Consider the following 21,242-nt stretch of genomic DNA (forward strand, 5'->3'; position numbering starts at 1 on the left):
GGTAAAGGAACACAGGAGGGAAAACAGGGACACAGAGGGCAACACACGGGACACCCCATGAACGCTACGCAACAAATAATTCATGGCCCTGACATTTACAGTTTTAAGCCAATATGGCCTTCCTTGTGCTCCGTTTTGGACCTTAAAGCACCTCTGTGTATGTAGTTGAGTAATGAAGGTGTGGTAGTAAGAACAATAGGACAGTATTGTTTATATTTGAGATGTTATATTTGAGATCTGCAAACCACATAGCAGAGTAGCTCCACTACTAAAAACTAAAATGTACTTATCTAACCAGACTTAGGTCTCAAAATTCCGATATGCGGAATTAGTTACAAGCGCAAGTATGTATGTACAGTGGGGTCTGAAATTATTGACACCTGCTGATAAAGATGAGCAATAATGACTGTGGAAAATAAATAATTAAAATACTGAGCTGTATTTTATCCCCCAAAAATGGGAAATTATATTATTTTATTCTAATACAATTGCTCAGATAAAAAAGGTAGGGGTCAAAATTGAAACCCCTAAAGATTCTTATCAATAAAGTGGTCAAAGGTTTAGTATTTGGTCCCATATTCAATTCTTTTTTACAATAAAAGTGACTCCAAAATGACACAATGCATTATTTAACATTAATTTCAAAAGGCCACAAAATAATCTGAAACACAACCAAAACTAACTGTAAACGCATCCAACACGTTTGTAGAGTAACAAGCTTGATGTAGTCATTGCGTGCTAGGATTATGGGACCAAATACTCAACTTTTGACTACTTTATTTATAAGAATCTTTAGAGATGTCAAACATTTCAACCCCTACCTTTTGAGAAAATAAATATTACTGTTAAACAAAATCTCTTTCCTCAATTTTTTCACTTACAATATAGCTGGGTATTTTAATTATCTTTATCAAAGGGTGTCAATCATTTTGGACTGCACTGTATGTATGTATGACTGACAGTCACAGCTATTCTTGTAGCATCATATCACAGCATCAACTCCACATCTAAAAAATACAAAAAAAAATAGTACAATTGAAATAAAACATTGCAATAATGGTCCAAACTGAATTGAGTGTTCAGTTGGAGCACTTCATTTTCTTGAGTGGTCTGGTGGAAGGTCGGAGATCGTCTGGGCCATGGGCGAAGGCACACTCCTCGGCCTGCAGTGGGCATCCGTGAGGGTGGTGGACGTGGAACCAGCAGGCCCGGGTCTTCAGGGCACCAGAGATTAGGTGCTTCCGCTTAGAATCAGCCCTGGTACCCTGCAGCCCTCTAGGCCTCTGGGCCTGTACCCGCCAGTCCCGGATATGGACCATACCACCTTCCACTGAGGGAAAGAAGAGTGGAGGAGAGGGGGGAATATTTAGTAAAAACCTTTTTTCTTGCATTGACTAGGTATTTTCCAGGCCTGTTGTAAATCAGGTTAAAGAAGCAAGCCTTAAGAGAGATTGCAAAATGCAAATTCCTTCAAGCTGAGAATGGGAATGATTCCATCGACTTTTTCAAGCATTTCATATCTGTATGTTGCATTCCAATAAGCCCTGGATTGCTTCAGTAAGATTAATGTATGCAGACCCAGAGCTAATGATATACAGTTCAGCAAACTTAATAGCCATCATGTTAGCACCAAAAGTTCCAAAATGAGGTACCTTATAGTGAGTATGCAAATAAGAACGCAATTAACGTGATGTTTGGTGCCGAAATAGACACAGCAGATCTCCACATAGTATCTACTGTATATACATCTATGGCAGCATCCCAAACATCCCTACCCTAACCCTTTAGGCCCTGGTCCAAACGTAGTGCACTATATAGGGAATAGGTGCCGTCGCTCTGGGGCTCAATCTTCTTTGAGAGGAGTGTGTGGATACGGGGTTTGTGCTGCACGTACCTCTGAAGACCTGGTGGTTGTTCTTGAGCAGGGTCTGCAGACCGCCACATTCTTTCTTCAGGACCTGCAGAGTCTCCTGCTCCAACAACTCAGCCACCTCTCTCACGGACAGCCTGCCTGGAGAGGAGAGAGCCAAGAGTGCAATTTGGAATGAAAAAGGAGAAGAGGAGGGTGGTTAAGGGTTCAATAATGGAGGACTAGGACAAAGGGATGAGAAAGCCATAGGAGATGATGGGGTTGTGATGAACATGACATTGGCGTTGTAGGAAAAGGACTTGGGTGGGTAGGAGTGACTTTTGGAATGAAACCAAGCCTTAGTCCCAAATGGCACCCTATTCTCTTTATAGTGCACTGCTTTTTTAGCAGTGCACTACAAAGGGAATAGAGTCCCATTTGGAAAGCAGACAGAGACAACAAGGGAGTTGTGATAAATTAGAACCTCAGAAAATAACTTATTCTCTCTGACAGTTCGTCTAAGGTGTCAGACCATCAGAGCTGTGAAGTCAATTAAAATCACAATAACAGAGGACATTTTTGCCAGCACAGTTCCCAGCGGCCATTTTAAAATAAATCCTGAGACATTGTTGTCTGTTATTTCCTACCACCACCATTTCCCCACTGAGGGAGATTAATTCAAACGAACCCATTCCCCATGGGTCTTAGATAATGCATTTACATGGCCAAAAAGTCTAGGTGTTTCCACAATATTTGTAATCCGAGATATAAATTCACATCTGAGTTTGCAGCAGAGCAGCTAGCCAATCTTTTAAGTTCCATTTCATGGACATTAAGGTATTTCTGTCTTTGCTTTCCCCTTCTCCATGGATAATTCAATCTATGTTGACCTTTGGTTGATATAAATGACAATCTTCTCTCTTTGGCATATGGGAGTGCAATTCTACCTTTGGTTCCCTTCCCTCATGCTCCTTGTTATTTTATTTTATTATATCATATATATTATATCAGAACGAGTTGTCGTGGCACCCATTGTAATTGTTCTGCTGTGGTAAAGCCTTACTAACAAATCAGCGCAATACATGTCAATCAATCAAGACCCCTCCACTCTTGATTATCAACTTCAAAACTGTTCTGTTGGTTTTGTATACAAAGACATTATACATAAACTACTTCGATTACATAGAGATGATTGTTTTAGTACTGTACCACATTACGTAACAATTCAAGACACTCAAGTTTTGTTTGCAGCCTGGCACAGTAGCTAGGAATAGTATGCCAACGTGTGTGTGAACAGAGGGCAGCAAAAGAGCAGTCAGAGCACAGACACCAGGGGGCCCAGGGCCTTAATATAAGATTAATATTACGTTTACAGCTGCCCTTAAGAGACTAGAGCCTACAATGCTAATAGAGATTAATGGGATAAGTGGGGCTATTGACAATGTGGATTCAGTTTGGACCTGGACTGGCCTCCCAAACTGTTATTAATGGATTGTCCATAGATAGTGTGTTTGTGTAATGCTGTGGGCTTTAAAAAGTACACTCAGCAAGGTGACATCGTATTACTGAGTGTATTAAATGGCTCCTAGCTAGATGCTCAGCTAACATTGATTGCGGGTTAGCAAGTATTTATTTAGTGCTATTGTATATGTGGAGAGAGAAATGCTCTCAAACCATTGAGGAATTGTTTTTACCCTGCATTTAATCCTGTATGCTAAAATAGTGAATACTTAAAGTGGAACTCACAGCGTTTTAGCAACATGAAATCTTAGCAACATCTTTTCAAATACACCCTCTGGAGGAATTAAACCTTTTTTTCTTTCTTTTTTGAAAACATTTTCTGACAAGCGAGCCTTTAAATATGGTCATTTTCACGTTTTAAATTGATAGAATATTTGGGCATTTGTAAAAAGAATTCTACAGCGATATAGAGTGGGAAACCGGCCGTGCGTTTGGCCAATTAATATAACCTTAAAAAAAACATCTTCCTCGTCCAGGACCGGAGTCTACGCAGCCTGGTGCACCATAGTCAATCAGAGCTACACACTGGCCTGCCATCATTCACTTTGAACTGAACTGTGTGTTTACAGGCGGTAGCACCAGCGTGACTTTAGATCATTAAAACACATTCGCCAAAGGCCATGAAATACACCTGAGTGGATTTGAAAAAACATGGTCCTTTATAATGTCCACTTGTGTACATAGGATGATATATTTAGGCAATAAGGCTCGAGTGGGTGTGATATATGGCCAATATAACACGTCTAAGAGCTGTTCTTATTCATGGCGCAACGCGGAGTGGCTGGATACATCCCTCAGCACTGGTATATTGGTAATATACCACAAACACCCAAGGTGCCTTATTGCTATTATAAACTGGTTAGCAAAATAATTAGAGCAGTAAAAATACATGTTTTGTCATACATGTGGTATATGGTCTGTTATAAACTGGGTGGTTCGAGCCCTGAATGCTAATTGGCTGAAAGCCGTGGTATATCAGACCGTATACCATGGGTATGACAAAACACTTATTTTCACTGCTCTAATTACGTTGATAACCAGTTTATAATAGTAGTAAGGCACCTCGGGGGTTTGTGATATATGATCAAAATACCACAGCTAAGGGTTGTATTTAGGCACTCCCCGTTGAGCTGTGCATAAGAACAGCCCTTAGACGTGTTATGTTGGCCAGATATATACCACACCCCCTCGGCCAAAAGAGATAAATAACATTTGTCCAGCCTTTGCTTGCAGATGTGCATAATATGTTGAAGTTGAATTCACCGATGCGAGCACATCAGGCTATAATTAGTAGATGACTCAACTGTTGACTCGTTTATATTCGCTTGTGTCCTATTCGGCCCGCGGGCCTTATGTTTGACACATGTGCGCTAACCTATTAGCCACGTTACGACTGACTTGTGATCATTGCCCTTTCTAGTTTGATTGTTTTGACATTTCCAGCCTTTTTTTCTCTCTAAAGGGGTGGATCAGCTTAATATTGCGGAAAGAATATTGGTTCCATCAATGTAATTGTCTGCATCATTTCCAATCCCCCATATATTTTCGGGGTAAATATATATATATCCATACACACATGCATATTGACATGTATACATACACATACAGTGCCTTGCGAAAGTATTCGGCCCCCTTGAACTTTGCGACCTTTTGCCACATTTCAGGCTTCAAACAAAGATATAAAACTGTATTTTTTTGTGAAGAATCAACAACAAGTGGGACACAATCATGAAGTGGAACAACATTTATTGGATATTTCAAACTTTTTTAACAAATCAAAAACTGAAAAATTGCAAAATTATTCAGCCCCCTTAAGTTAATACTTTGTAGCGCCACCTTTTGCTGCGATTACAGCTGTAAGTCGCTTGGGGTATGTCTCTATCAGTTTTGCACATCGAGAGACTGACATTTTTCCCATTCCTCCTTGCAAAACAGCTCGAGCTCAGTGAGGTTGGATGGAGAGCATTTGTGAACAGCAGTTTTCAGTTATTTCCACAGATTCTCGATTGGATTCAGGTCTGGACTTTGACTTGGCCATTCTAACACCTGGATATGTTTATTTTTTAACCATTCCATTTTGCTTTATGTTTTGGATCATTGTCTTGTTGGAAGACAAATCTCCGTCCCAGTCTCAGGTCTTTTGCAGACTCCATCAGGTGTTCTTCCAGAATGGTCCTGTATTTGGCTCCATCCATCTTCCCATCAATTTTAACCATCTTCCCTATCTCTGCTGAAGAAAAGCAGGCCCAAACCATGATGCTGCCACCACCATGTTTGACAGTGGGGATGGTGTGTTCAGGGTGATGAGCTGTGTTGCTTTTACGCCAAACATAACGTTTTGCATTGTTGCCAAAAAGTTCAATTTTGGTTTCATCTGACCAGAGCACCTTCTTCCACATGTTTGGTGTGTCTCCCAGGTGGCTTGTGGCAAACTTTAAACAACACTTTTTATGGATATCTTTAAGAAATGGCTTTCTTCTTGCCACTCTTCCATAATGGCCAGATTTGTGCAATAAACGACTGATTGTTGTCCTATGGACAGAGTCTCCCACCTCAGCTGTAGATCTCTGCAGTTCATCCAGAGTGATCATGGGCCTCTTGGCTGCATCTCTGATCAGTCTTCTCCTTGTATGAGCTGAAAGTTTAGAGGGACGGCCAGGTCTTGGTAGATTTGCAGTGGTCTGATACTCCTTCCATTTCAATATTATCGCTTGCACAGTGCTCCTTGGGATGTTTAAAGCTTGGGAAATCTTTTTGTATCCAAATCCGGCTTTAAACTTCTTCACAACAGTATCTCGGACCTGCCTGGTGTGTTCCTTGTTCTTCATGATGCTCTCTGCGCTTTTAATGGACCTCTGAGACTATCACAGTGCAGGTGCATTTATACGGAGACTTGATTACGCACAGGTGGATTGTATTTATCATCATTAGTCATTTAGGTCAACATTGGATCATTCAGAGATCCTCACTGAACTTCTGGAGAGAGTTTGCTGCACTGAAAGTAAAGGGGATGAATAATTTTGCACGCCCAATTTTTCAGTTTTTGATTTGTTAAAAAAGTTTGAAATATCCAATAAATGTCATTCTACTTCATGATTGTGTCCCACTTGTTGTTGATTCTTCACAAAAAAATACAGTTTTATATCTTTATGTTTGAAGCCTGAAATGTGGCAAAAGGTCAAAGTTCAAGGGGGCCGAATACTTTCGCAAGGCACTGTACCTATATAGACATACATGCTTTTTAAAAGAATATAACTTTATTATTATTCCCTGCAAACCCTTCCACTGATCCCCCAATTGGAGTAAACTAATAAACACTTCAGCTTTTACCTTCAATTTATACATCTTATACACATTTTAAAGACAGTCTATTTTACAATAGTTATTTTTTCTATTTCTATTCTATTTGTAACTGCTATTTCACAAAAGATCTGAACCTATATACATTTTACAGACCCCGTATGTTTTACATGGTTTATCTTGCTATCAGTCCCACCCTTCAGCTCCATTCAACCTCTCACATCTATCTCTCAACATCATCCATTTTGGATTTCTATTTGCCATATATTTTTCAACTGTGCTGTGATGCTTCACAAATGAATTGAACCTTTCTACTCTCATAGCTTCTACAGATTGTAAATTCAAAATTCAAAATTTCGCTAAAATAATTATTATATTATTGATTGATTGACTATGGCTTTTCAAATCACCCAGTATTGCTATCTGCAGCATTAGTTCTAGGCAAATGTTGCAATTTTCAGCCATTCCTGGACCTGTGACCAAAAACGAGCTACATATGGACAATGCCAAAATAAATGATCTAATGACTCTGCCTCCTCACAGCATAATCTGCAGAGCTGGGAAGATTGTATCCCCCATATATATAACATTCAATTAGTAGCAAGAATTTTGTATAGTAATTTAAATTGAAAAATGTGAAGTTTTGTATCCGGCGTTGTTTTGCGTATCAATTCATAAACCATGTGTCATGGAATGGGTACATCGAAAATCTCTTCCCAACTATTTTGACATTTATATGGCACAGCTGTCAGTTTTTTGGTCCTTAAATGAAATTGGTATATGTTTTTATTTATCACACTTTTTTTTAACCATTTATGTTCTTTAATACAGGGGCAACATACAAGTTCCTTACTTTTTACTCCCTTCTACTTGCCTCTTCCATTTTTGTGGTAATGCTGCAATTAATTGGTTGTAATTTTGGGTAGAGCAGACATTTTCGTATGTCTGTGTTAGCTGCATGTGTGACATAACTCCATCAGTCCTATTTATGATATCATTCACAAAAATTATACTTAAAAAAAAAAAATCTTCGAAAAATAGTTTTTTTTAATCAATTAGTATATTTGAATTTAACCACAATATTTGTTGTATTATTTGTTCTGTCTTTTCAGGTGGATTAAACTGAAATTGCAACCAACTTTCTAAGGCTTGTTTTAAAAAATTAAGATATTTTGGAGATTATTTCCTTTTCAAACAACCGAAAGTGAGCAGGTGTAATCTGAATAAAGGGTAAAGGGCCCTTCTTGAACATAGGATGAGACATTCATACCAATTTACTAGAGAACCAGTTTGGATTTAAGTATAACTTTTGTATGACTGATGCCTTTAGTGAGAGGTCTAATGCTTTAATATTTAATCATTTCAGCCCACCGAATTCATATTCGTTATATAAATAGGCCCTTTTAATTTTATCTGGCTTGCCGTTCCAAATAAGATGGAATATTTTGTGTTCATATAATTTAAAAAGCAGGTCACTAGGTGTAGGCAAAACCATAAGCAAATAGGTAAACTGTGATATGACTAAAGAGTTAATCAGGGTGATTTTTCCACAAATAGACAGGTATTTTCCTTTCCATGGTAGCAAGATCTTATCTATTTTTTCTAACTTTCTATAAAAATGTATTGGAGTGAGATCATTTCTTTCTTTTGGGATTTGTATACCGAGTATGTCCACATCTCCATCAGACCATTTTATTGGTAAAAAATTTTTGTGATCCAATACGTAATATACTTATCATAATTTGGTTTTAATCCAGAGAGAATAGCAAAAGTATCTAGATCCTCTATGAGGCTGTGGAGAGACTCTAATTGTGGTTTTAAAAGATCAGCGTACAATGACACCTTAGTTTTTAAGCCACGGATTTATAATCCCTTAATATTATTGTTTGATCTAATCTTAACAGCTAACATTTCCATGGCAATAATAAATAGATATGCAGATAGTGGACAACCTTGTTTTACTCCTCTAGAGAGTTTAAAACTTTGAGATGTAGCCATTATTTACTATTTTACACCTAGGGTCACTATACATAACTTTAACCCATTTATAAAAGATTCCCCAAAATTGAAATATTCTAGGCATTTATAAACTCCAGTCGTACTTTATCAAAAGCCTTTTCAAAATCAGCTATGAAAACCAGGCCTGGTGTCCCCAATATTTCATAGTATTCTATTGTTTCCAGTACTTGTCTTATATTATCTCCAATGTATCGTCCATGTAAAAAACCTGTCTGATTAGGATGAATAATATCTGACAATACTTTTTCAATTCTACGCGCCAAGCATTTTGCTAGGATTTTTGCATCACAACACTGAAGTGTAAGAGGTCTCCAATTTTTTAAATGGACTGGATCTTTATATATACCACTTGGGTCCTGTTTCAGTAATAATGATATCAGACCTTCTTGTTGCGTGTCTGATAATCTACCATTTATATAGGAGTAGTTAAAACATGCCAATAATGGTCCTTTGAGTATATCAGGGGCGGCAGGGTAGCCTAGTGGTTAGAGCATTGGACTAGTAACCGAAAGGTTGCAAGTTCGAATCCCCGAGCTGACAAGGTACAAATCTGTCGTTCTGCCCCTGAACAGGCAGTTAACCCACTGTTCCTAGGCCGTCATTGAAAATAAGAATTTGTTCTTAACTGACTTGCCTAGTAAAATAAAGGTTAAAAAAAATAAAAAAATAAAAAAAAGTTTTGTATACTTCCACTGGTATGCCATCCAGCCCTGGAGTTTTCCCATCCTTAAAGGCCCCAATTGCATCAAGCAGTTCCTCCTCTGTAATTTGGCCTTCACATGAGTCCTTCTGTACAGATATTAATTTTACAATATTATTAGGGGGAAAATCCATACAATTAGTTTCAATTAGTGGAGATGGAGGAGCCTGAAACGAAAACATATTCTTAAAGTACTTTACTTCCTCTTTCAAAATATCATTTGGTGAATCATGCGTGACTCCATCATTTGTAACAAGTTTTAATACATTTTGTTTGGTAGCATTTCTATATTGAAGATTGAAAAAGAATTTGGGTCATTTTCCCCCATATTCCATCCAGTTCACTTTATTTTTATAATCTATTACACTGGATCTTTCTTGAATAAGTTCCTCCATTTCTTTTAGTTTTTCCTCTAACCTCTTCTGTGCCTCTATGGTACCATGTTTATTGCTATCTAACTGTACTGTTAATCCTTCAATTTCCTTTGTTAATATGGACTCTTGATCTAAATTGCTTTTGTTTTATTGATGAGTACTGAATTGCATGGCCTCTAAAGGCACACTTAAAAGTGTCCCATACAATAGATCTGCTGTACCTATGTTATGTCTGAAAAAGTCCATTATAAATTCTTCTGTCCTAGATCTAAACAATTTATCATCTCATTTCCAGCCTTAGTTTGTCTTCCATTTTTGTTCAGAATATTGAGTCATGGAAACTGAAACAGCGCATCCCAAATGGGTGGAGCCAGCAAACAACGTACCAGGCCAGCTGGGATTTACAACCTGATAGCAATAGTTTTTGGACTACCAAGAAATGTATTGGTGAATTATATAAATCATGCATTGAACTGCATACATCGATTATGTCAACAATGTCTTATTGTCTGTCATGGAATTTTGAGTCAAATGGTTTTGAAGCATAAACTGGGAATATGATATTTGTTACTGATAATATGATTGTCTGTTTGTTTAATATTTGCAAAGTAGTTCAAACGCTGTCAGTTCCACTTTAATAGTAGCACTTTGCTTTTCCATCTAAAATGGCACATTGAAACTCGGGAGCTAGCCACTGTCCATGCAAGCTGCCCCGGCTTAACCCCCGCTAATCCTCCCTCTTTTCAGAGCAGCGCCATAAAGTAACTGGTAGAAATACCTCAACACAAATACAGACTCATGCATAAAAGATGGGCCAGAGTGCATTATTCATCCAGTCATCTCCATCCTGGATTACAGGCTCTGTCTCTTCCCCTCTTTTTTCTCTCTGACTAGACTTCTTCTTCTTATCTCATCCATCGTACAGGGGGAGGGGGGAGTGCAGGGGAGTGTGTGTGTGTGTGTGTGTGTGTGTGTGTGTGTGTGTGTGTGTGAAGGAGAAAGTCCGGAAAAGGTTGATAAAAGAGAGATGGGGGCAGTGTGTGAATGTGGTGCCGAATGGCGGAGGATGAAACGCTGACAGGGTTCAAAGCAGGGTTGTGCTGCGCCACCAGGGGCTTTCCTATTGGTGCTGAGAGGGATTGATAGACAGGAAGAGGTAGAGATACAGAAAGAGGTGGGGTGGGTTAAGGGCATGATGGGCCACCAACATTGAGTTCCTGCACACACCCGATCATCCTGAATTCCACTGATTCAACAATACACCATGTAGTACACAATCCAATACACGCCATAATAGTAATAAATCCAAGATCAGATATGTACTTCATGTTCTGTTTTCCTAAACCTGTTATGACCTCAATTAGAGCTCATGTAAATGCAGACCGAGTGAGACTTTATTGTATTTTGAGGGAGAGATTACCTTGTGATTTGATTGACAGTTTAGCTATTAAAGGCCCATTCTCTTACCTCCCGTGTTCCAGGTGCCGGGGACATCCCCACCTTCGTCCTTGGTCAACCCCAGCAGAGAGGTGGCCACACGTAAGACTATACCATCTACAAAGTCCCGGGGAAGGGCGGCACAGTTCCGCACTGTCTCGATCCTCTCTCGGGGCTGGAATCCAGCTCCCCAGTTGGTGCCGTGGATCCTGTCAGTCTCTGAGTGGTCGTGGTGGTGCTCGGCTTCATCCTCGGCATTTGACTCTCGAACTGTGACCCCGGAGCAGGGCTGACGACCCTGTATATACTTGTCTCTCCCCTCCTCTGCCTGCGGCTCATCCGACAGCTGGTAGCTCCTCGACTTTCCTACCAGACACACCTGTAAAGCAAGGGGTTAGATTAAAACAACATGAGTGGTTTGCATGAACATATTAGCGTGTACTGTGTGTTCAAGTGTCATTGTTAGCATTAGCATACCCGCTTTGTGGAGGGGATTCTCAAGCAGTCCTCCTCTGTGTTGAACCCACAGGCTGTGCTGACCTCAGAGATGAAGTCAATGTATTCCTTATACTGGGACTTCTTACAGTGTCTCCGCTGGTACTTCCCATAGAAGTCAAAGAAGCAGCACGGGAGGACAAAATACCGGCAGGAGAAGGATGACCTAAAGTGGGAGGAAAGTGACCGAAATTACACATCAAAACCATGTGGTTTGGTCACAGTTATCAATGTACTTTATAATTGTCTATTCATCCTTAATTCATCCAGGTGACTTTAAATGAGATATGATGGAACCTCTTTTTTTAAGGGAGCCCTAACCACAGATAGCATGCAGCATAGAGGTGAGAAAATACCACAAGTACAGCGGATGTAAGTACAACTGACTCAAAGTGGGGTGAGAAAAATGTGAGATTAAGGCAGGAGATGAGGACAATTTCAAATCGATGGAGGTTGTTGGAGCGTTCAAACCAGAACAGGAGAGTCGATGCAAAGTTAGAGCCAAGCTCAACATCCCCACCGGGTGGCTGCTGCATCAGACACGACACTTCACACACCAACACACCTCCATTCCCCCTTCCCAACTCATGAAAAAAACATGATTTCAAACTCAAGAGATCAGTTGCCACTTGAGGCGGCTAAGCCAAATTGTTTCTGCTGATGACTTGCCTGGCCGCTATAACGGGGATCCACGGTGTGAGCTCGTCCGAGTGGTTTCCAATCAGCCAGTCTGTGCCCGGGAATAAGAAGCCATCACCGGGAGTGATTGCCGTTTCCTGGAATAGAAAAAAAGTCCCCCAACCAAAAGCACAACAGGCTTCTTTAGATCAGAGAGAAGTACCGCCGACAGTAATTAGATTTTTTTTCATTAATCATTTTTGAATTACAAATGGCTTATGACACCCCCAGCCGCTTTCCGTCGCGAAATAACAACTCTGTTACCAACTTTTAATATTGAAGGAGAATAATGTTTAATGTGATTGTTATCTCAGCTCATTTAGTGTCTGAGTGGATATGAAGAAGGGTGGTCTGAAATACAAAGTCAGATGAGATTACAAATTCAAAAAAATACTTTTCAAAGCAACATTTTGTGCCTCTTGCCATGTATGGACTAGAGAAATAACTGGTTTTATACTTTTAAATAACAACAATAAAAGTAAATAAGGGATTTCAGGCAAAAACTAAGGAACAACTAAGGAAACTAGTTGAAAGGAACACAAAAAATGACAACAAGGAAAACCCCTTTCGGTGTTGGAGACCACTTCCATGCTCTATACACCCCATCATATCCCATCACCGACAATAAGGATACCAGAAAGAACCCCGAGCCGTTAGCTAAAAGTACATTGAGTCCCTATGGGAACAACTACCTCGCCTAGCTACTTCCTGCCTGGTCTACACACAGTGAATAATAGATGCAAGGGAACATTCAGCAGCGTGTCTTCTGATGAAACATTGAAGCCGGGCGGCAATGGGACAGTACAGCACAGCAGAGCGTGTCTAACAACGTGTGGGATTCCCCGCAACACCATGTGCAATTCCATGTGTATCTATTGTGGTTTAGACTATATGTGATTGTCATATGACTTCATTTGAAAAGGTGAACGAAATAGTTCATATAATACCTACATATCTTGTGAATTAATCTGGTATTCATAAATATTTCAAATACTGCGGTAGTTTTGTTTGCTTTCAAAAAATGGGAACACAAAATATCCACAAAGCCCTCAAAATTAAGTTGATTGAGGCAGCTATGAACCCTTTCCACTAAGAGTCCCTGTAAATGGGTTGAAAATAGTAGATTGTCATTGATTGGAATGCAGTGGATGTACATTAAGTGCAATAAGTATTCAGACCCTTTACTCAGAACTTTGTTGAAGCACCTTTGGCAGCGATTACAGCATTGAGTCTTCTAGGGTATGACGCTACAAGCTTGGCACACCTGTACTTGGGGAGTTTATCCCATTCATCTCTGCAGATCCTCTCAAGCTCTGTCAAGTTGTATGGGGAGCGTCGCTGCACAGCTATTTGCAGGTCTTTCCAGATATGTTCAAACGGGTTCAAGTCCAGGCTCTGGCTGGGCCACTCAAGGAAATTCAGAGACTTGTCCCGAAGCCACTCCTGCATTGTCTTGGCCGTGTGCTTAGGGTCGTTGTCCTATTGGAAGGAGAACCTTCGCCCCAGTCTGAGGTCCTGAGCGCTCTGGAGCAGGTTTTCACCAAGGATCTCTATGCACTTTGCTCTGTTCATCTTTGCCTCGATCCCAGTCCCTGCCGCTGAAAAACATCCCTACAGCATGATGCTGCCACCACCATGAGAGATGGTTGTCCTTCTGGAAGGTTCTCATATCTCCACAAAGGAACTCTAGAGCTCTGTCAAGAGTGACAATTGGGTTCTTTGTCACCTCCCTGGCCAAGGCCCTTCTCCCCCGATTGTTCAGTCTGGCTGGGCGGCCTGCTCTATGATGAGTCTTGGTGGTTCTAAACTTCTTCCATTTAAGAATGATGGAGACCACTGTGTTCTTGCTGTAGATATTTTTTAGTACCCTTCCCCAGATCTGTGCCTCGACACAATCCTGTCTCGGAGCTCTACGGACAATTCCTTTGACCTCTTTGACCCACTTGGTTTTTGCTCTGACATGCACTGTCAACTTTGGGACCTTATATAGACAGGTGTGTTCCTTTCCAAAAGTCAAAGGGCTTGCGTACTTTCTGAAGGCACTGTATCTACCTCTACCACTCAAGTATCCCTGCACATTGTAAATATGGTATTGGAACTGACCCTGTATATAGCTTCTTACTTTCTTGAGTTCGTCTTATTTCTTATTTTTATTTCTCCTGTGTTTTTGTTCTAACTTATATAATTTTTGTGCTACATTGACATTGATTACCGCATTGTTGGGTTTGGAGCTTGCAAGAAAGGCATTTCACTGTACTTGTGCACGTGACATTAAAACTTGAAACAAGGATGACATGCGTTATTCCCTGGGTTGTCCTGAACAGAATGAGCCTGTTTGTCATATTATGAAGAAAATTTGCCGCAGAGCACGGACTTGAATGGACTCACGACTCACCAAAATTACCATATGTTTGTCTGAAGTACCTTTTGAAACCCAAACATTGTAAGTTTGTATTTTATAACTTAGCTAGCCATGTTGGCAAAAGAATAAGCGTTCAAACAATGCCCATCTGACCCACATTGCGATTTATAATGGAACACTTTTGGATTACGTAAAACAACAACAGTAATTGTGTGATGGTGGGGACGCAAGGCTGTGTTCCAAACAAAAAACTACATGTGTGCTTGCCTCAGTTCCATAATGGCAAAGCTAGGAGAGCAAAATAAATGACCTTATAGTTGAAAGCTCTTTCCTTGAGTCACAAAAGGTCATTGAAATGAATTAGGAACTGTGCACAGTTTGGAGGTGTGTGGTCACTTAGAGACACCTGTTAGACCTCTCAGTCAAACCCTTGTAATCGTTTTTTCTTGCACCTAAAATGTTTAAGAATATTCTTATTATGTTACTGAATGTATCCAGAGTATTGTCCAGTGTAATGTTTGAATTCAGTCTTGTGTCAGGTGAACTGTTGTTCTTGTGCAGTATATACACACCCCTAAGTCAAGTAGTTGATCTAGGCTGAAAATAAAAACCACTATCCTAAAACAGAGTTCCACATAGCCCATCCTCACCTCTAGATGTGTTTGGGGGCCGTACATATCCCAGATCTTCCTTTTCCTCACGTCGATGCCCTTTCCAGGGTGCTGAAACACAAGTAGGCATGACGGTCAGTCCTTAATCACTTCATCAAATGAACATTGGGTAAAGTGACACACTTTCCACCTATCCCGTGTGTAATTTCAATTACGGATATCCAGCGTTTTGATTGGACGTTAAATCACATCACTGATTAAATGGAACACCGGCCTGGAATTGGCACAGATTAAGTCTGCGTCCCAAATGGGACCCTATTCCATATATGGTGCACTATGGGCCCTGTTCAAAAGTAGTGCACTATATAGGGAATAAAGTGCTACTTGGGACGCAGACTAAAGCTTTTTACGACTCGCCGGCTACCCTGTCATTGATTAAGCATCCAGTGGACATTTGTAAATTAAAGGAGATCTGCTAGAGAGGTCAGTTTTCCACATGGAGTATTTCAGCCCGTAATCCTGGTGTTACTATTCAGTACCAGGGCATATCAGGTTATATTATATAACTGTGTTCTGGCGAACCTAGTGAAGTGTTTATCACACATACCCCTTCGTTGCTTAGAATGTGAACCAGGAGACCATTTCCACAACCAAGATCCACAAAGGACTGTTTGACGGTCAGACCCTTCACCGCTCGCTCCTCGCCCCATAGGACCTGTGCATTAATAGACAATGGTGTTATTGTCATTAGAGTTGCCATTTTACTCATATTAGCATTCCGTCAAATACATTGTTGTAGTTACTGTCCATGTACAGAAGAGACCTACCAAAAGATAGGTAGCGATGGCAACATCTTCAAAGACAAACTTCTCTGGATCCGTCACTTCAGGCCATACCTATGCAAAGACAAATATATTAATGCATTCAGGACTGTTGTGACAAATCTATACTGTAAAAGACCTTGACCATGAACTATTAACCATACCTGGACCATATTAACCATACACTGGCCATGCATTGACCATATTAACCATACACTGGCCATGCATTGACCATACCTTGACCATATTAATCATACATTGACCATACCTTGACCATCTCCTTGTACTTGTCTTTCAGCTGTTGGTACATGATGCTGTACTTCTCTACTGGCAGGAGAGACAGGGTGCTCTTGAACTCACTGGTCTTACTCTCCGTGGCCCAGCGCACCAGTTTGGGCAGGAGCTCCCCACTGAGCCAGGGCAGTTTGGGGTAGGCCACCCCGTCACTGAACCAGTCATCAGGCCGCATGAGATGTAACTCTAGTGTCCTGGAGATTAGATTTACAGAGCAAACCAGTGCAGACACTATCCAATGCATCCAAGCATTACTGAATCAATGGAAGGATGGGTGAAGAAGCAGACACTGAGGTTAAACATGGAAACACTCACCATTCATCACCCTTCTCAGCCAGGAGATGTATCTGATAGATGTTGTTCTTCCGTAAAGAGGCAGTCCCTTCCTCACTCTCTTCAACTGGTAAGAAGCTTACTCTTTGAGTGTTAAAGTCTGAAAATGTTGAGTAAAAAATAACACACAGGACACTTTCACACATGACTGTATTCAAATACCTGTGTTGCGTACATGTTGTAAAGTCAGCCAGAACTCAATGATAAGCAGCTTAAACATCAGCTGAATGTAATTTAAGGCTTACCTTTGAGTATAATATCTTTATGTACAGTTGTGCCATAACAGTTTACTTTAGGAATGAATGTCCTCACACAAAAAGACCACAGTCTCTCCTGGTCATGTTCGAGTTCAACGCCACTATTCAAGAAAGTAAGAACATCCTTGGACTCTGAAGTATCACTTCCATGAGTTAGCAGAATGTTTCTAAGTTCTTCACAGCCAACATTCTTACTCTGTGTCTCTTTGACTCCACAAATACGTTTGTTCACAACGTGTGGTTTCTTTATCCAAACATCAATGGCAGACCAAAATCCTCCCGTATTAGATTTTTCTGTCAATTTTATCGCAAAGAGTTTCGGCATAGTTTAGAAAAGGGTCATTTGCATGCCACAACAGCATAACAAAATGCAAACGTGTGTTTATCAAAATTACTTCCGGAAACTTTTACGTTCAATGGATTTTGTCGCTCGTTGATGACGCAATGATGGAGCGCATGATAGAAAATATGGTTGTTCGAAAAAGAGGCAGCAGAGGGTGGTGTTGTATATTTAATCTCAACATATTGAACGATACTGTTTCTTATTATTATATATATGTTTTAATCAAGTCAGGGTTCTGCTGTCCATCACCATTCAATTGGACATACACTACATGGTCAAAAGTATGTGGACACCCCTTAAATGTGTGTATTCGGCTATTTCAGTCACACCCGTTGCTGACAGGTGTATAAAATCGAGTACACAGCCATAGACAAACATTGTCAGTAGAATGGCCCATAGCGAATAGCTCAGTGACACTCAACGTGGCACCGTCATAGAATGCCACCTTTCCAACTAGTCAGTTTGTCAAATATCTGCCCAGCAGAACTGCCCCGGTCAACTGTAAGTGCTGTTATTGTGAATTGGAAATTTCTAGGAACAACAATGGCTCAGCTGCAAAGTGGTAGGCCACACAAGCTCACAGAACGGGACCAGCGAGAGCTTCATGAAATGAGTTTCCATGGCCAAGCAGCCACACACAAGCCTAAGATCACCACGCCCAATGTCAAGCGTTGGCTAGAGTGGTGTACAGCTCTGGAGCAGGTTGTCTTTAGTGATTAGTCAAGCTTCACCATCTGGCAGTCCGACGGATGAATCTGGGTTTGGCGGATGCCAGAAGAATGCTGCAATGCATAGTGCCAACTGCAAAGTTAGGTGGAGGAGAAATAATGTTCTGGGGCTGTTTTTCATGGTTCGGGCTAGGCCCCTTAGTTCAAGTGAAGGGAAATCTTAACGCTACAAGATACAATGACATTCTAGACGCTTCGGTGCTTCCAACTTTGTGGCAACAGTTTGAGGAAGGCCCTTTCCTGTTTCAGCATGACAATGCCCCCGTTCAAAGCAAGGTCCATACAGAAATGGTTTGTCAAGATTGGTGTGGAAGAACTTAACTGGCCTGCACAGAGCCTTGACCTCAACCCCATCGAACATCTTTGGGACGAATTGGATCGCCAGCTGCGAGCCAGGCCTAATCGCCCAACATCAGTGTTCGACCTCACTAATGCTCTTGTCGCTGAATGGCAGCAAGTCCCCGCAGCAATGTTCCAACATCTAGTGGAAAGCCTTCCCAGAAGAGTGGAGGCTGTTATAGCAGCAAAGGGGGAACCAACCTCATATTAATGCCCTTGATTTTGCAATGAGATGTTTGACGAGCAGGTTTCCACATACTTTTGGCCATGTAGTGTGCTTTGGAAAAGATGTGAAATCAGCATGCAAAAAAAAAAACAACACAAGTGTGCTCTCACACCAATGACTAATCTGGGTTATAACCTTTCTCTATTTTGCCTAGGCCTATGCTTTATTATGGGCAAAAAGTTCAGTACACATCATTGCTTTCTGTATCAGAATGTAGGCTGGCCCTCTTTGAAGTCTTGTAGATCATTGTTTTTTGTTTATAAAGCCCTCTTGCATAAACGTTCACAGATGTACAAGCTACCGGACGTTGGTCCAAGAGCATTAGGGATGGCTAATTCTGGAGATCCCATCGATCTCCACTGATTTAGGTAAATGCCTCTTATGGCAATTCCATAATTCCATCCAGAACGCCGCAGCCCGTCTGGTGTTCAACCTTCCCAAGTTCTCTCACGTCACCCCGCTCCTCCGCTCTCTCCACTGGCTTCCAGTTGAAGCTCGCATCCGCTACAAGACCATGGTGCTTGCCTACGGAGCTGTGAGGGGAACGGCACCTCAGTACCTCCAGGCTCTGATCAGGCCCTACACCCAAACAAGGGCACTGCGTTCATCCACCTCTGGCCTGCTCGCCTCCTTACCACTGAGGAAGTACAGTTCCTGCGCAGCCCAGTCAAAACTGTTCGCTGCTCTGGCCCCCCAATGGTGGAACAAACTCCCTCACGACGCCAGGACAGCGGAGTCAATCACCACCTTCCGGAGACACCTGAAACCCCACCTCTTTCAGGAATACCTAGGATAGGATAAAGTAATCCTTCTCACCCCCTTAAAATATTTAGATGCACTATTGTAAAGTGGCTGTTCCACTGGATGTCTTAAGGTGAACGCACCAATTTGTAAGTCGCTCTGGATAAGAGCGTCTGCTAAATGACTTAAATGTAAATGTAAATGTAATTCAGAAGGCTGATAGAGGACCCTTTTACTTAAAAATGTGTTTGTTTTATATGATTGTGTTTTACATATCGTGTATTGATATGTATTGATGTGTATGTCTGATACAGGATTCATTTGTGAAAGAGACCATGGTCTCAGCAGGACTACCTGTCAAAATAAAGGTTGGTTTTATGCGTTGACTGAACAGAGCCTGATAATTATACGTTTTTTTTAGTCTTGGCTGGACTGTCTCGGTCTCGAGTACTACAACACTTCCACATACTCATCCTCTAGATTCATAAACAAAATATTCCATCGCAACTTGGTACACTATTATTGGGTCCTTATCTTTCTCAATCCACTTGGTGAATTAATAGTACATTAGCAATGCATTACTCCTACAAAACAAATGACTCAAAATCTGATATTGCAATTATTTATTTTCACCATAACAATTCATTTTAAATGAGTAAATATCCTAAGTGTAACAGTATAACTTTAGACCGTCCCCTCGCCCATACCCGGGCGCGAACCAGGGACCCTCTGCACACATCAACAACAGTCACCCACGAAGCATCGTTACCCATCGCTCCACAAAAGCCGCGGCCCTTGCAGAGCAAGGGGAACTACTTCTTCAAGGTCTCAGAGCAAGTGACGTCACCGATTGAAACGCTATTTAGCGCACACCGCTAACTAAGCTAGCCGTTTCACATCCGTTACATAAGCTTACAAGAAATCCTGCTATGCCCTGTGACAAACAATCAAATAGGCGTCAATACAGGGCTAAGATTGAATCACACTACACCGCCTCCGACGTTCGTCTTATGTGGCAGGGCTTGCAAACTATTACAGACTACAAAGGGAGGCACAGCCGCGAGATGCCCAGTGACATGAGCCTACCAGACGAGCTAAACCACTTCTATGCTCGCTTTGAGGAAAGCAACACTGAGGCATGCATGAGAGCATCAGCTAGTCCGGACGCTCCCCCCGTAGCCGACGTGAGTAAGACCTTTAAACAGGTCAACATATACAAGGCTGCAAGCCAGACAGATTACCAGGACGTGTGCTCCGGGCATGTGCTGACCAACTGGCAGGTGTCTTCACTGATATTTTCAACATGTCCCTGATTGAGTCTGTAATACCAACATGTTTCAAGCAGACCACCATAGTCCCTGTGCCCAAGAACACAAAGACAACCTGCCTAAATGACTACAGGCCCGTAGCACTCACGTCCGTAGCCATGAAGTGCTTTGAAAGGTTGGTAATGGCTCACATCAACACCATTATCCCAGAAACCCTAGACCCACTCCAATTTGCATACCGCCCAAACAGATCCAGAGATGATGCAATCTCTATTGCACTCCACACTGCCCTTTCCCACCTGGACAAAAGGAACACCTATGTGAGAATGCTATTCATTGACTACAGCTCAGCATTCAACACCATAGTACCCTCAAAGCTCATCACTAAGCTAAGGATCCTGGGACTAAACACCTCCCTCTGCAACTCGATCCTGAACTTCCTGATGGGCCGCCCCCAGGTGTTAAGGGTAGGTAGCAACACATCTGCCACGCTGATCCTCAACGCTGGAGCTCCCCAAGGGTGCGTGCTCAGTCCCCTCCTGTACT

General features: G+C 41.4%; 1 protein-coding gene across 1 annotated transcript; it reads right to left on the reverse strand.

Annotated features, from left to right (window-relative positions):
• Positions 1-206: 206 nt before the first annotated feature.
• On the reverse strand, positions 207-17,469 carry trmt44 (tRNA methyltransferase 44 homolog). Its single transcript, XM_029674650.2, has 11 exons — positions 17,040-17,469; positions 16,777-16,894; positions 16,436-16,655; positions 16,174-16,242; positions 15,954-16,061; positions 15,386-15,457; positions 12,365-12,471; positions 11,678-11,861; positions 11,231-11,579; positions 1,895-2,011; positions 207-1,330 (listed from the first exon to the last, which is right to left on the reverse strand). Exons 1-11 carry the CDS (start codon positions 17,374-17,376, stop codon positions 1,080-1,082), a joined length of 1,932 nt encoding a protein of 643 aa, XP_029530510.2. The 5' UTR covers positions 17,377-17,469; the 3' UTR covers positions 207-1,079.
• Between the last annotated feature and the right edge of the window lie 3,773 nt (positions 17,470-21,242).

This window comes from Oncorhynchus nerka, linkage group LG12 (genome assembly GCF_034236695.1).
Source record: "Oncorhynchus nerka isolate Pitt River linkage group LG12, Oner_Uvic_2.0, whole genome shotgun sequence".
NCBI lineage: Eukaryota > Metazoa > Chordata > Actinopteri > Salmoniformes > Salmonidae > Oncorhynchus > Oncorhynchus nerka.